The sequence below is a fragment of the Podarcis bocagei genome (assembly GCF_964188305.1).
Source record: "Podarcis bocagei genome assembly, chromosome: 8".
Taxonomy (NCBI): domain Eukaryota; kingdom Metazoa; phylum Chordata; class Lepidosauria; order Squamata; family Lacertidae; genus Podarcis; species Podarcis bocagei.
The window spans coordinates 31,575,214-31,590,726 of NC_138133.1; the positions used below are offsets into that span (position 1 = coordinate 31,575,214).

The following is a 15,513-nucleotide window of genomic DNA, read 5'->3' on the forward strand; positions in this document are numbered from 1 at the left end:
GACCTGGCGGCGGCATCATTGACATAGGGAACTGGGTGGTTGTGTTTCTGGCGCACAGGGTTATGAGCAGCAAACAGGATTGGATCAGAGTTGTTTATCCTGCTATTTTCTTACCGCAATCTGTAACCCTCCATTGCAGTGATTTATGATGTGCCAAAATTCTCTGCTTAATTCAGTGTATCTAGCAGTTATGAGCTAATAAATTTCCTAAAAAGAATCATTTGGGTTCATCTTAGGACAATAGGAGAAAAAATAGGTCTCTTTTGTGCATGCTGTTCTTCTATGGCTGTTCAGCCATAAACCTAGTACCTTAGATACGGGAGAGATCCTACAGACATTCCACAACTATTTATTTATTTATTGAATTTATATCCTTTGCTTCCTCTTGAAGGAGCCTGGGATGGCAAACACGTCTCTTTTTTAAAAAAAGAAAGGTGTTCTAAAAACAGTTACAGTTAAACACATTATAAAAACACGCTCTCAATTCAATGATCTCAGGGTTGCCAGGAACAATGTCCATTTATCAGACGCCTGGGTGAACAGGTATGTTTTCATTAATGATGGAGAAAGGCACATTTCACCAGGGAGGGCATTCCACAAATGGTGAACCACCACTAAACAGGCCCTGGCATGAGACAACACCAACCAGAAAGCCCTTAAAGGCACCACCAACATGGTCTCACATGCCGTTTGTAGGGTCTGAGATGGTTTACAGTATATTGGGGAAGGTGCTCTTTTAGGTCAATATGTAGAACATGGTTATTTATAAAGAATGCCTGGCATATGTTTCCTTCCTTTTTTTTTTAACACCCTCTTTAAATACCGTATTTTTCGCCCTATAGGATGCACTTTTTCCCCTCCAAAAATGAAGGGGAAATCTGGGTGCGTCCTATGGGGCGAATGCAGGCTTTCGCTGAAGCCTGGAGAGCGAGAGGGGTCGGTGCGCACCGACCCCTCTCGCTCTCCAGGCTTCAGGAAGCTCTGTGCAACCCTCGGGAGACCGGCTCCGAGGGTTGCGCAGAGCTGCGTGCAGTCCCCGGCTCAGCACAGCTCTGCGCGGCCATCGGGAGCGGGGCGCTAAGTCCCGCCCCGCTCCGGATGGCGGTGCAGAGCTGCCTGCCGTCCCGGGATCAGCGCAGCTCTGCGCGGCCATCGGGAGCGGGCCGCTAAGTCCCGCCCTGCTCGGGATGGCGGTGCAGAGCTGCCTGCCGTGCCGGGACTGCAGGCAGATCTGCGCCGCCATCCGGAGCGGGGCGCTAAGTCCCGCCCCGCTCCCGATGGCCGCGCAGAGCTGCCTGCAGTCCTGGGATCAGCGCACTTCTCCCCATTGCCAGCCCCACAAGCTCGGGGGACAGCGGGGAGGCAGAGCGTGCCTTCCCACTGTTCCCCGACCTGGTTCTTCCAGCCCCGCACCTGGGGGGGAAATAATTTTTTTCCCCTTTATTTCCCCCCCAAAAAACTAGGTGCGTTCTATGGGCCGGAGCGTCCTATGGGGCGCAAAATACGGTATTTGAAAAGTGCAAATTTCCCTGTAGCCTAATCTGTTCTTGTAATTTTTCTTTATTAAAAAAATCATTGTTGTAAACCTTTCCTGAATTTCTTATTGCCATCTTTTTGTGGATTGTCTTCTGAAACATCATTCAGCATTTGAAATATGAGCTGGACTGGCTATCTGGAATTAAATACAATGGTACAAGTACTTTCCAAATAATTTAAAAATATCAACACAAACTTATTAAGTAATATAAACATCAACTTTTTTTGCTACAGAATCATATCGTTGGTTCATGTTCAGTTTATTATCCCATGCTCTAGTGAGTCATACTGTCTTCATATTATTTATTTTTGTTTTGTTTTGTTTCCTGTTCTCCCTGTAGTCTATTTTTATTGGTATTGGTCCAGTATTATCAAAGTTGCTTGTGAATTCAAAGTTTGTGCAATTGAATGAGGAGCACTGCAAACCTGAGATTGCCCTGGATGTACTGAGTGGTGTGAATCTATATAGTAGTGGCAAGAGACTGTAAACTTGGCAGTAAAGTTCAGAGAAAGTGCTTTTTATTTGGAGAAACATAATTCTAATTTACTCTGTGTCAAATCTGGGTATTTGAATAAAGGTTTTATCACAATGGGTTGAAAAGTGGTTTCTGTGATGATATGACAACAATTCAAAAAACAAACAATTCATTGGAAGGTGGGTTTTTTGTGTGTGGTTTTTGAGCATTTCATTGCATTGCCACTGATGCCAAACTTCGTGTGGATGCCTGATCAGCATAGCCCAAAGCAGCCCCAACAAGTTAACACCACTAATTATTCATTTCAAACTATGCTGGCAGTTGTATGATGAATTGTACCAGAAATTTCTAAGCTTACTCATATTTGTTTTAGCAGAATAGAATATTGTTTGCAGTTGAGTTCTTGTAAATACTAACCAGCTTTGGCTTTGGCAGTTTACCTTTTAACATTTGTGTCCCTCTTAAATTGCCAAATGATCTTGAATTCAAAATTGAAGCCTTGTTGTGATTGCTTTCTCTCTTTCCCCCTCTCTGAACTTACGGACCACAGGAGAAATAATGGAAGCAAATGTCAACAGACATTCTCGTTTGACTCATTTTTTGGATTAGTTAATCCCCCATCTTCCATTTTAACATCTTGTCTTCTTTCTTTCTTTCAGATCTCCAGGTTGGTACCTGCTGATCAATTTCAGTTATACCAGCGATTGAAATTTGAAAGAGGTGTGGCTTTTACATTGATTTAGGGGGGTTAATACCAGATATACATGTATAATTAAACTCACAAAACAGTTTGAATAATAGCTTGAAGGACTTATTAGACTAAAAAAAAATGCCTTTTTTAAAAAAGGAAGTGCAGTAATATGAGCACAGCCAATGCTTCTGCATTGAAAAAGAAAGCAATAAAATACCTGGTGAATGTTATCAATTATGATGCCCTCATACTTTTATCGCAGATATGGCTCACAGCGCATTGGCTGCACCTAAGCCCCCCTCAAGTTTTTTTTGTGACTGTCCAAGAACTCCTCCAATTTGCCTTTGTTAAGAAAAGTGGATCCTCCACTATGATAGTGCCCCCTCATGTTTTTTCTATATAAAAACACATGCGCCCATTTGATTTTTTTTAAAAAAAACCTTGCTGCTCCTATAGGCCTGCTGCTATGATACTAAAATATTTTTTGTCTCCCTATGCTCTCAAACCCCCCGCTTAAAAAAGAAAAACTTTAAGAATATTTTCATTTTTAAAATTGGCTGTTATGCTGAAAGGTTTTATATGCCCCTACCGAAGCCTTCAGAATTTGACATTTTGTGGTTTATAAAGAGGTTTCTCAGATACTATTGACCACAGTACAGTGACTTGGTTTCTGAAGCCAATGACAATGGAGGCTGAATATGAATCAACAAATAGCAAACGAAGTACATAATTTAAAATGTTGTGCTTTTGGATTTCTAATAAACATTTTTTAGAAGTGCATTTGGATCCCCTGAGAACCTGGTGTCCTTCTGCTGACTGTCAGTCCGTGTGCCAAATTGAACCAAGTGAATCTGGACTACCCGTGCCTGTAAAATGTCAGGCTTGCTACTTGACGTTCTGTTCATCATGCAAAGAGCCTTGGCATGTGGAGAAGCTATGCCTGGAAAACCATCTTATTGTGGGACCAAGTGAGCAAGGGTAAGAGAAGGATTTGCTGAAGTGCTGCAAATCTTCCATATCGTAATTGCAATAATTTCAGTTTTCCTTTAGTTGAAATTTGTAGATGTAGAATTAATTCATTGCCAGTTGTCAGGGGCAGGGAAGCATTTTCAATAGATTGCCAGAACATACCTGCACTGTGCTTTGAAAGCACTCTTGCACCACTCTAAACAGTCATGGTTTCCGTCAAAGAACCCTGGGAACTGTAGTTCACTCTTCACAGAGCTACTGTTCCTAGCACCCTTAACAAACTACAGTTCCCAAAATTCTTTGGGGGAATCCATGATTCTTAAAGTGACAAGAGTACTTTAAATGTTTTCTGTGGCTGTGACCCAGGTGCAGTTTCTTAGTTACAGTGCTAGCTGCCCCCAAAGTGTACTGATGTCTGATGCCATGGTGATATTGCACATGTATGTGTAGCTACATGGATTAAGGATGCTCCATGTGCTACTTGCCCAGACGCCACAACCTGAACGACAGTGAAATAATCATGGAACTATTACTATCCTTTGTTTTTTTATTATTATTAAATATTTTCTTGATTTACAAAAGTGTGTGCAATGTCTCTCTCTCGTATTCCCCCCCCCCCCATGTAACATTTTTACAAATCAGTTTCATTTGTTGAGACATTAGGAAGAAAAGGGGGAAAGAGGTGGAGGGGGGGAAAGATGGGTGGGGTCAGGTGGCGATGTTTCTATTTTACTATATGTAGGGTTTGGTGTCAGCGTTGCTTATGCAGGTTCTCTGCTATTCACTTATGTTCCTTTGGTGGTGAGAGAGGTTGGGGTTGGCCTAGGGTGATCTTTGTTTTCATGTGTGAGTGGGGTGTGTGTGTGTTTTGGATCAGGTTAGCCATATTGATTTGTATGCTGTTGGTGGATTTTTGTCGTTGTCTTGTTGGGCTGTGTGTGTGATAAAGGGGAGCCATATTTGTCCCCATGTCAGTTTCAGTTTATTGGTTAATTTTTCTAGTAAGGCTGTTTCCCGTACTATTTGGTACCATTGGTCCATGCTTACTTCTGACAGGTCTCTCCAGATTACTGTCCTTTGTTGAACTACCATCTTTCACAGGGTTTCCCCCCTCTACTTTTCTAGAGTGCTTATCAAAACCACCACAGAAGCTCCAATTAAGCAGTGCCCGGTTTGCCGGATCCATATTGAGAGGAATGAAGGCTGTGCTCAAATGATGTGTAAGAACTGCAAGCACACGTTCTGCTGGTACTGTCTGCAAAATCTGGATGTAAGTGACCTGTGCCAAGGGCTTTGGGGTGGGCTTGTCCAGGTTTTTGCCCTCTAGTTCCTTTAAAATGGCTTGTAACTAGGGGAGGGAAACACCTTATTGGCAACTAAGAATTTTAGAAGAGCATTGCTATATCAGATCAAAGATTCACCCAGTCCTGATTCTCAGGTTGCCCATTTAGATGTCTATGCGAATCCTACAGATGGGGCTCAAAGGCCATACCCTTCCCCTTCTCTTGCTCCCCCAGCAAATTGGTTTTACCCTGTCCTCCATCCTTACTTGAGTAAACCTCTCTCTAACTGAGGTTAGATTCACTTGTTATGCTACTGTGGTAATTGCAGCTACCACCAGAAATTCTACCTGTCTAAGTTATTGGGTGATGAGCTGTCATTATCTTACTGAGCCGCAGGCTGTCCTCTGTCACATAGTAGCTGTCGCTTAAACAGAACGTGTGCACTCAACAGGGAGTGTCTCTTAATGGCATCAAAGGGGAATTGTGCTAATACGTTTGCCTTGCCTATAGTAGCAATAAATAGACACTGCATGATACGTTTTGGAAGAAACTGTCAATTGAAAAAGCTGCTGATTTAGTGAGGAGTCCTCATTCATCACTTAATCTGTCCCTGATTGTTCCTGTTTGGCTACTGCCCCCCCCCCATAAAAGTTGGGTTCAAATGTTGCAGTTCTCTTCCCAAGCACCTCATCCTGAAAATACCTGATTTTGCAATCATTCACCAATAACTTCTCTCTCTCTCTCTCTCTCTCTCTCTCTCTCTCTCTCTCTCTCTCTCTCTCTCTCTGGAGAGTAATGTTACTGGCCTTCACATAATTTTCATTTTTCATGATCACAAATCTGGTTTCCCCCTCCCTCTTTTTTGGCATGTCTCAAAGTTATAGATGCAACTCTCTTTACTGCAGCATTTGATCACATTAAGTGGGTTTGCAAATGCTGATGACTCCTTTGTGTTCAGTTTCATTAGCTGACTTTCCACATTTGTGGGTGTGTTTTTCCATGTCCGCTCACATGTCTCCCTTTCTGTAAAGCATACATTTTGTAGAAGAGCAAGAGGTGTCATATTTTCTGTGGCAATTGCACTTGAGAAATTCCCATTTGCATCAGTGTGCTACTGGAAGAAAAGTTTTGGAAGAAAAATACCCACCAGACTTTGCCCTGGGCACCTAGGCACCTATTTCAAGGCAGGCCCAATGTATTCGTGCAAACTACTAAACACACTCTTTTCTTTCTGCTTTCAGAACGATATCTTCCTAAGGCATTATGACAAAGGCCCTTGCCGAAACAAACTGGGTCATTCCCGTGCCTCAGTTATGTGGAACAGAACGCAGGTAATGCGGGTGACCCAAGCTTGAGTCTATATCAGGATTTGATATGTTTTCCATCGGCTCACACACAGCTTTCCCGTTCCTTATCACATTTCTCCTCCTGCTTTTTTCAGGTTGTTGGGATCCTTGTGGGCCTGGGTATCATAGCCCTGGTAACATCTCCCTTGCTGCTCCTAGCCTCACCGTGCATCATCTGTTGTGTCTGCAAATCGTGCCGTGGCAAGAAAAAGAAACATGACCCGCCAACAACCTAAAGCTTTTCACCCTATTGGCTGTGAAGACCTGCATCTTGTATGTGATGGAGAAGACATGAAGGCTGACCTCTGGTGCCAATGCTTTCCCAACCAATTCTCCTTCTCTTTGCCAACTTCTGCAAAAAGTGCCTACAGTTTCATGGGACACAGTGTTGTTTGCAAGTTGCCGTTCCGCAGTGGGATAGGTGTCTGTTGTGGTGTTTTCAGTTCAGCTCTGGCTATTTTCTTTTTTAAAGGAAAAGAGGCAGGGGTTCTAAACATAGTTTCAAAGGTTCTTCAAAACGACCCACCTCTGTTTGGTTCTACAGTATTTTCCAGAGTCTGGATATGTGCCCGTTTTTGAGCAACTTTAATTTTGCAGCTCATGGAGCAGTCCTGCAGTTAAGTGAGGGAAGACAGGGGAACAACGCAACCCCGTTGTAAGAGATCTTTGGATATTATTGAGTTTTCACTTTCCAGGGGCAGATTTCAGAGTTACTGAAAAGATATGCTGTAAAAAAATCATATACCTGAAAAGGGGAAGGTAGTGGAAATGAAGTACAACTGAAATGGGATATTGTTAATATACATTTGCTAAACGCCCAATCAAAACTGGACCAACGACGAGTTGTATCAGCCTTGGTACAGCATCAGAAAGAATGGTCTGAAGCAGCTAGTGCAGGTACATAGCACTGGCACCATATGCCAAGTAAATCGCTCTACCTGAGCCACTGATTAGGACTGGGTGTGAATTATTGTCAGGCATTTTGCAAAACATATGTTGCACTGGTGCGAGAATTGGCAAGTGTAGGGGAGATTCGTGGTATGCAACAGGATCCAGTTGGCCTGGTATAATAACAATACCCCCCCTACTCTGCCCCGAGCCTTGTCTTACAGTGGCACTAGAGTGCTGTGCATCCTTTGGCTTCACTTCTGGCAACTTGTGGTGCACTTGCCAAAAAGGTTGGCCATCATTGATGCAAACTATAATTTCAGGTGAAAATTGGAGGGTTACATGTACACTTAAACACACGCACAAACATACACAGCACCAGCAAATTGTTCAGGTGTATTACACTACACTGGGCAAATACTGCCCAATTACATTATTTCACTGAGTTAGTGAGGAGTTGTAAAAACAGTACAGAGACCTTGAGCAAGTCCTATATAAAAACTTAGCTAATGGCTGCAAGCTTTAAGATGAACAGGCCTCCTTCCCCCAATAATGAACTCTAGTCTTCTATAAGACAAGCCCATAGCTAGATTGTGACTGAAGGAGCTGCATAATCTGGAAAACAGTGGATGAGGTCGAAATAGTGGGATAACCACTTTATCTAGTGCTGGATTACAAGACAGCGTAAGAGGAATTGTGGTGAAAAATGGTGTTGCATAACAAACATATAGCAACACTTTCTTGAAATATTATGCTTATATACACCACAGTCTTTAGCTTTGGGCTGACTATCTGGTTGTGGCCTCATGTTGTTCTGTATTGAGTACTTTAGAGGTAGAGTACAAATGTAAATAAATATGATTCTTCAAGGTAAGGTGTGTATGTTTCATGGTATATACTGTGTGTGCACATTACATTCACACACAAAACAAATATGCATTTGAGCGTGTACTATAGTATAGCCTTTCCCAGCTTGGGCTGTTGGACTCCAACTCCCAGTCAGCAAGTCCAGTGGTCAGGGATAATGAGATTTGTAGTGCAGCAACATCTGGAGACTGAACGTTGGGAAAGGCTGCTATAGTACATAGTATTTCAGCTAAGCAAATTCACTCCACAACAATCTGAAGTTGTTGGACCATCTAGTTTTGAAAGGTGATTGCCATCTTGGCAAGGAATTCCTTAGAATTCTGCTAAAGGATCCCTCTATCTTATGCAGTCCTCTTTAATCAGCAATATCTGGTTCAAAGTACAATGGACATACATGTAGTCAAGTTTATTTTTTTCTTGCCATTTTTAAAAGAAACAAGCTTTCAGGAGGCTTTAACTAAGTAAGTTGAACTTGGGTCCCATTAAAAAAAGTTAATGACTTCTGTTTTGTAGAGCCTAAGTTCAGCTAACTTCATATGGCTACAACTGTATGACCTTAAGCAGAGAAATAGAAAGGAGAAGGGTCAGATAGATACTGAAGCAGAAAAGGTAAACAGATTTAATTTAAGGAAGCATAGTTCTCATGAAAAACTATTGGAAATCAAGCCTGGAAATTCCGTCTTTTCATATATAAAAAACAACAAAAACCTCATACCTAAGGGTTTCTAGAGAACTTGGAGAAACAGCCAGGACACCTGAATTAGGCGCTACAAAATGGACAGCAATGATGGGTGTTTCCTTTTCATATCTGAAAATTGTAGTCCAAAGTGAAAATTGTAGTCCAAAGTGGATAGTAAAATAGCCTCATTAGAGTCAATAATATGGGTTGGGGTGTGCTAAACTGCCAGCTGAGCCTGCTTAGCTTTGCAATGCAACTGTGTCCTAACACTGTACAACCTTGTATGCTGGCTGGGACTGGTGGGAGTTGTCCGAACCCTCTGAAGGGCACCAGGTTAGTGAAGGCTTCTTTAATACCAGCCAGGGCTGTCACCCAATTAAAAACCAAAAAACCCCTTGGTTGTATTATTTTCAGTTGACCCAAATCTGCATACATTAGTACTGAAGAAAAAAGAAGTCTTATTTGGGGGTCTGGGTGGAGGAGAAGGAACAATGACGAGCATTATTTAGCTATTCTGCAACCAGGATTTTAAACTGTTGCTCATATTCACATAAAGTAAGATTGTGGATGATGTGGATTTTCATCCGTTTTAGGAAGAGAATGTGTGTGTGTTAGGAAGAAAATGAATGCCAACTTGCCTTCTGTTTCCCTTTCTGGCTGGTTCAATTCTTAACATACTTTTTACTCCCTGCTGCTCCCTTTGAATGCTGGGTGTGAGCTCCTCAGGGCGAATGGCAGGATAAATATGTTTATTACAAAATCTACCACCCTAATTGCTCAGGGGCACCTTCTTAATCAAACTGATTAGTCAGCTAAACATTGTAGCTTGACCTAACCACCCTCCTTACTTTCACTAGCAAATGGAAGGGAATTATGTATGTCTACGAAGCGCCTTTTTATCTTAGTCTCCCTTTTATGATGGGAAGCCATGCGTGATGATAACGTTGAATTCCATCCATGTCCTTGCCAATAAGAATTTCATATTGTATGTTAATTGTATGAAAGCCATTCCCCCCCCCCTTTCTGCCAAGGTTGTGTTATTTAAGGTTTGCTGTTTTGTTGTACAAACATTCGCTGTATCAGACTAGAAACCAAATCCTTAATGGACAGTCAATGAGTAGAAACACAGGAACTTAACCACAGTTTCTCTGTTATCAGATTATCATCACAGTTCTGAAAATCAGATGTACATGCCCTGTCATGCTTTATCACTGTCTGCTATGAGATCAGAAAGAACCAAATTGCGCCACTTGGATGTGGTAGTAATAGGCTTGTGCGTTTGTGATCTTCCTCGTTAGCTCACTGACTTGCCAGACAGCCAAATTTACTACTCTTGATTGGCTACAGGAGAGGGATTTGGAATTTTACAGTGGTACCTTGGTTCTCAAACTTAATCCGTTCTGGAAGTCTGTTTCAAAACCAAAGTGGTCCAAAACCAAGGTGCGCTTTCCCATAGAAAGTAATGCAAAATGAATTAATCCATTCCAGACTCTTAAAAACAACCCCTAAAACAGCAATTTAACATGAATTTTACTATCTAACGAGACCATTGATCCATAAAATGAAAGCAATAATCAATGTACTATACTATAAAATAAATAAGACAGTATTGTAGATTATAAAAAATAAAATTATTTCCCCCCCCTTACCCGCACTGATGATGGTAATTGTTTGGATGGGGGGCTTTTACCCATTTCTACAGTCACACAGTCAATCAATCAATCAATCAATCAGTAGCTGAACTGTGTTCCACACAGTCACAAAAACAAATTAACTGAAAAAGCCTCAAAAACAAAAACGCAAAATAAATAGCAAAAAACAAAAGGAACCAAACTTAATCTGTTCTGGAAGTCCGCTTGACTTTTGAAATGTTCGAAAACCAAGGCACAGCTTCTGATTGGTGCAGGTGCCCCAGAAACAATAGGCGACAACCACATCGGACGTTCAGCTTCTGAAAAACATTCAAAAACCAGAACACTTCTGGGTTTTCTATGTTTGAGAACCAAAGCGTTTGAGTACCAAGACGTTTGAGAACCAAGGTACCACTGTAATTGCTTTCGTTATTTTCCATGGCAATTTTAATTTATAGTAAGACCACGAAGCATCACTTGGAAGAGGATAGGAAATAATCCGTAGATCATTGTATCACTGGAAATGTATTAGAGAAGAACTGTTTTTATTTTGGAGAACTGGAGGAAAACCTAGGCCTCTGAGCCCTATTTACATGCGCCTACGCATTTGATAAGAATTGCACGAGGGGTGGAATGAGACTGGGCTCAGTGGCTTCACCCCCTTTCTTACAACTCTGTCGGCTTGGCTCTACTACTCTCCATGAATTGGGGCTGCAGGTCTGTGATCTGCTGCACATGTGTCATTTAGAGCTGATTGCATGATTAAGAATGTGCAAATGGGACTTTAGTACATCTTACATAAGACTTCAAAATGATGTTGATGTAGGGCTTCAGCTACCCCCTACTCAGGTAGTCAAGGTATTGGATTGTCTACTGGTACTTTTTAGTTCTTGGTCTTAATTCATTTTCCATGAATACATTTTCTTCACCACTTTCCTAATACGGTGAAGGGTCAAGGCTGTGATCTTTGTAAGATTTAGTAGAAACTCTTTTCTGTATGTGTTCCAAAGAAAGCAGATGTGTATGAAGAAATTTTAAGTGCTCTTGTAAGTTTTATTTAATGAACCAACATTTGGAAATGTACTTTGCTCTGTGTGTATATATTCATGCAATATATATTTTCAGCCTCTGAGATTTCCTTCTCTTCCCCCGGCTTTCCCTCCTAACATTATAATATGCAACATGTGCAAAATTAAAAATTCAGCAAAAGCCGTTTGTCTCTGTTTGTCTTCAGCAAGTTGCTTTTAAAACAGATTGCGGACGTTTAGTAAAGCTTTGTTACCAACAGAGGACAATTCAAAGCCATATGTCACATTTTTAAGGATCATTGGGGGGCAGGGGGGGTGGCGGAAATGGCAGTGGAAAGTCTGCATTCAGTTTGGATTCTTAGTGGACTTAAATAAAATGATGCTGTTATCATTTTTTTGTACAATGCTTCATAACATCATTTATAAACTCTCGTGGAGCCATTCATGACTCTTCACAGCAACAGCAGACTAATAATAAAGGTAAAGGGGCCCCTGACCATTAGGTCCAGTCGTGACCGACTCTGGGTTTGTGGTGCTCATCTCGCTTTATTGGCCGAGGGAGCTGGTGTACAGCTTCCGGGTCATGTGGCCAGCATGACTAAGCCGCTTCTGGCGAACCAGAGCAGCACACGGAAACACTATTTACTTTCCCACCGGAGTGGTACCTATTTATCTACTTGCACTTTGACGGGCTTTCAAACTGCTAGGTTGGCAGGAGCAGGGACCGAGCAATGGGAGCTCACCCCATTGCGGGGATTCGAACCACTGACCTTCTGATCAGCAAGCCCTAGTCTCTGTGGTTTAACCCACAGGGCCACCCGCGTCCTTAGACTAATAATAGCACCCTGCAAAAACAGGTAAGTGTTTACCTGGTGCTGAGATGCCAAAACATCAGCACCTGTCATGCTTCCAGTAGAAGGTGTTCCATAATTGAGGTGCCACCACAGTGAAGATCCTGCATTGTGTTGTTACATGACGCATCTCCCCCAACGGTGGGACCAGAAGGAGTCCCTCACCCCTGGATCTAAGAATCTAGGCAAGCTGATAACAGAGAGGAGTTGTTCCTCAGATTCTTGAGTTGTTTGAGGCCTTATATAGGTCAACCCCAACACCTTTAATTCAGCCTGGCAGCATATTAGCAGTAAATTAAAATGTTTCAGGATCAGTGTTGTGTGATCTCTGCCCGCTGTCCCAAACAACACACTGGCAGCTGCATTCTGCACTAATTGTAGCTCCAAGAATGATGTTAAGGACTACCCCACGTAAAGTGCACTGCAGCAATCCAAATGGGACATTGCCAGAACATGGGTCACTGTAGCCAAGTTTCGCTCTCTCTCTCTTTCCAGGAACAGCCATAGCTGGCAAACCAGCCATAGCTGGAAAATAGCACTGAGGCCACCTGTGCCTCTAGTGACAATAATGCTGGATTAAGGAGTGCACCCAGATGACACACCTGCTCTTTCAGGTGGATAGCAATAAGCAGCAAACCCAATGATTGGATCTGAGAACCACCTATCACCATAACTCCAATCCTGTTTGCAAATATATGCGGATATTACAAAAGCAGCCCAAGTCTTTTCTGTTTGTTTAATAATAATAATAATAATAATAATAATAATAATAATAATCCCTAAATGTGATAGAGCAGGGGGCATATGACAAGCTACTCCTTCACTATGTTGATGGCAAAGCAGGTATTTGGTACTCTGCCTGAGATCTCTTGGAGACAGACAGTAAGGAGACAATGATGCTCTGGGTGTTTGTATACTAATGATAAGGACAGAGTAAAATGTTCTCAGGTTATCATATATGTAACACATTTCAAACCCTATTAGCAGCACAACATTCATTTATATTCTAAAGTAGCTAAAAGCTTGTCATTAATTTGAATGGTTGCCACTTACCGTATTTTTTGCTCTATAAGACGCACCAGACCACAAGACGCACCTAGTTTTTGGAGGAGGAAAACAGGGAAAAAAATATTCTGAATCTCAGAAGCCAGAACAGCAAGAGGGATCGCTGTGCAGTGAAAGCAGCAATCCCTCTTGCTGTTCTGGCTTCTGGGATAGCTGTGCAGCCTGCATTCACTCCATAAGGTGCACACACATTTCCCCTTACTTTTTAGGAGGGAAAAAGTGAGTCTTATAGAGCAAAAAATACGGTATATTTCATACCATGTCTTTAAACGAAGGCGGCAATAAGCTTGTTGCTTGCTCACAGGAGAGGTTCTGCTGTTCCTAATGGCCGAGTCAGAGTCTGGACCAACAGTAAGGGCAGAAAGCTGAGGATAAAAACATTAAAACAAAATGATACAATGTTTATCGTGTGCCTCAATTCTCAGCTGCTTGCCCTGTCCTAATGTACAGCCTGATTTTGTATTCCATTGATGTTTGCATTGATGACATCCAGATTCCGAAGTACTTTGGATACAATAATAGTCTCTTTATTGATTCTGAGTCACGAAGAAGCCAAACTATATATATATATATATTTATAAAATATTTATTAAATTTTTTTGAAATATAACAGTAAAAATGAAAAAGAAAAGAAAAAGAAAAATACAAAATAAAAACAGTTAAAAACATACATTTTTCCTTTTACTTATTTTCTTTTAACTTATTTCCCGGACCTCCTCATACCTCCCTTTTTTGTATTCCACTTCAATTTATTGGTTCAGCAAATCCTTACCATTAGATTTTAACCCATTTATAACCCCTTTTTCATATTCCCTTAAATCATTACAGCTGGAAACCCCTTAGTTGCTATCCAACATCATTCTATCATTCATTAATTTTACAATATTTCTGTAGATAGTCTTTAAATTTCTTCCAGTCTTCTTCCACCGACTCTTCTCCCTGGTCTCGGATTCTGCCAGTCATTTCTGCCAATTCCATATAGTCCATCAGCTTCATCTGCCATTCTTCCAAAGTGGGTCTTGTGTCTTCCAATACTTTGCAATAAGTATTCTTGCTGCTGTTGTGGCGTACATAAAGAGAGTTCTATCCTTCTTTGGCACCAATTGGCCGACAATGCCCAGAAGAAAGGCCTCTGGTTTCTTCAAGAAGGTATATTTAAATACCTTTTTCAATTCATTACATATCATTTCCCAGAAGCCAAACTATAATAAGTCCTGTGCAGACCCTACAAACCATGGTTTGTAGGGCAACTTTGCTTTTCACCTAGCATTTGTCTCTATTTAAACTCAAATTAAATACCAAAATAAAGCATGGTGTGGTTAAGAAAATGAGTTATGAACTAGAAGTCTCAGGCATCAGATTAACGGAAGTATCTTTTGGAAACCCAGTAAGTGATGGTTTTGATTACCTTTAATATTTCATGCATGGCCCTTTGCAAAATTACAGAGACCACAAGAGCCATGTGTGCGCTATGGTGGAAATCATTCCTTCTCATGGAATTCTGGGAAATGTAGTTTGGTGAGGTGGATGGTAGATCTGTCCCAGAAAATTCTCAGCATTGCCATCAAACTATGGTTCCCCGGATTCTTTGTGAGAAGCCTGACAGTTAAAGAATGACTAGTATTATAATAAAGCCAATATAGACTTGGAGACTAGATATACCCAAGGCAAAGTATGTGCCAAAGGTGTGTGCCAGTGTGGTTGGTTTTGTGTGAGGTTTGCTATTTTGGGGTATTTTTCTGTTTGCTTCTGTGTTTACTGCAGGGAGAAGGAACAGGACTGGAAGCCTGGATGGGCAGCTGCCAGTCGGTGTGGACCATATGGAACTTGTCGGATCCATACAGCTGCTACCAGTCAGTGTGGTCGATTGTGAGTTGGATTTGCAAGCTGGGCTGCTGCCTGTCTGTCTCGGCAATAGTGAGTTGGGCTGCTGCCAGTCAGTGTAGGCAATATTGGGTCGGGTTTGCAGCTGGGTTGCTGCCTGTCAGTGTAGACACTATAAGGCTAGGTGACCTGACTGTATAATGCAGCTCCTTCATTGCACCATCTAGTGGCAAGGTATTGTCACTGCTGTTTGGTTTTCTTGTGATTCAAATTAATCCTCCCATACATTGATAATAGGATGCAGGTGGCGTTGTGGGTTAAACCACAGAGCCTAGGACTTGCTGATCAGAAGGTCAGCGGTTCAAATCCCCGGCGACGG

General features: G+C 41.8%; 1 protein-coding gene across 6 annotated transcripts in view; it reads left to right on the top strand.

The window, feature by feature from the left end:
* The window catches only part of RNF144B (ring finger protein 144B), a 76,262-nt gene extending 64,685 nt beyond the window's left edge, over window positions 1-11,577 (top strand). For all 6 annotated transcript variants that reach the window (XM_081206582.1, XM_081206584.1, XM_081206587.1 and 3 more), the window contains 5 exons: window positions 2,672-2,732; window positions 3,477-3,681; window positions 4,798-4,942; window positions 6,197-6,286; window positions 6,397-11,577. In XM_081206582.1, coding sequence (XP_081062708.1) covers window positions 2,672-2,732; window positions 3,477-3,681; window positions 4,798-4,942; window positions 6,197-6,286; window positions 6,397-6,537 — 642 coding nt within the window. In that variant the 3' untranslated portion in view covers window positions 6,538-11,577. The remainder of the gene's footprint in view (window positions 1-2,671; window positions 2,733-3,476; window positions 3,682-4,797; window positions 4,943-6,196; window positions 6,287-6,396) is intronic.
* Window positions 11,578-15,513: the final 3,936 nt, after the last annotated feature.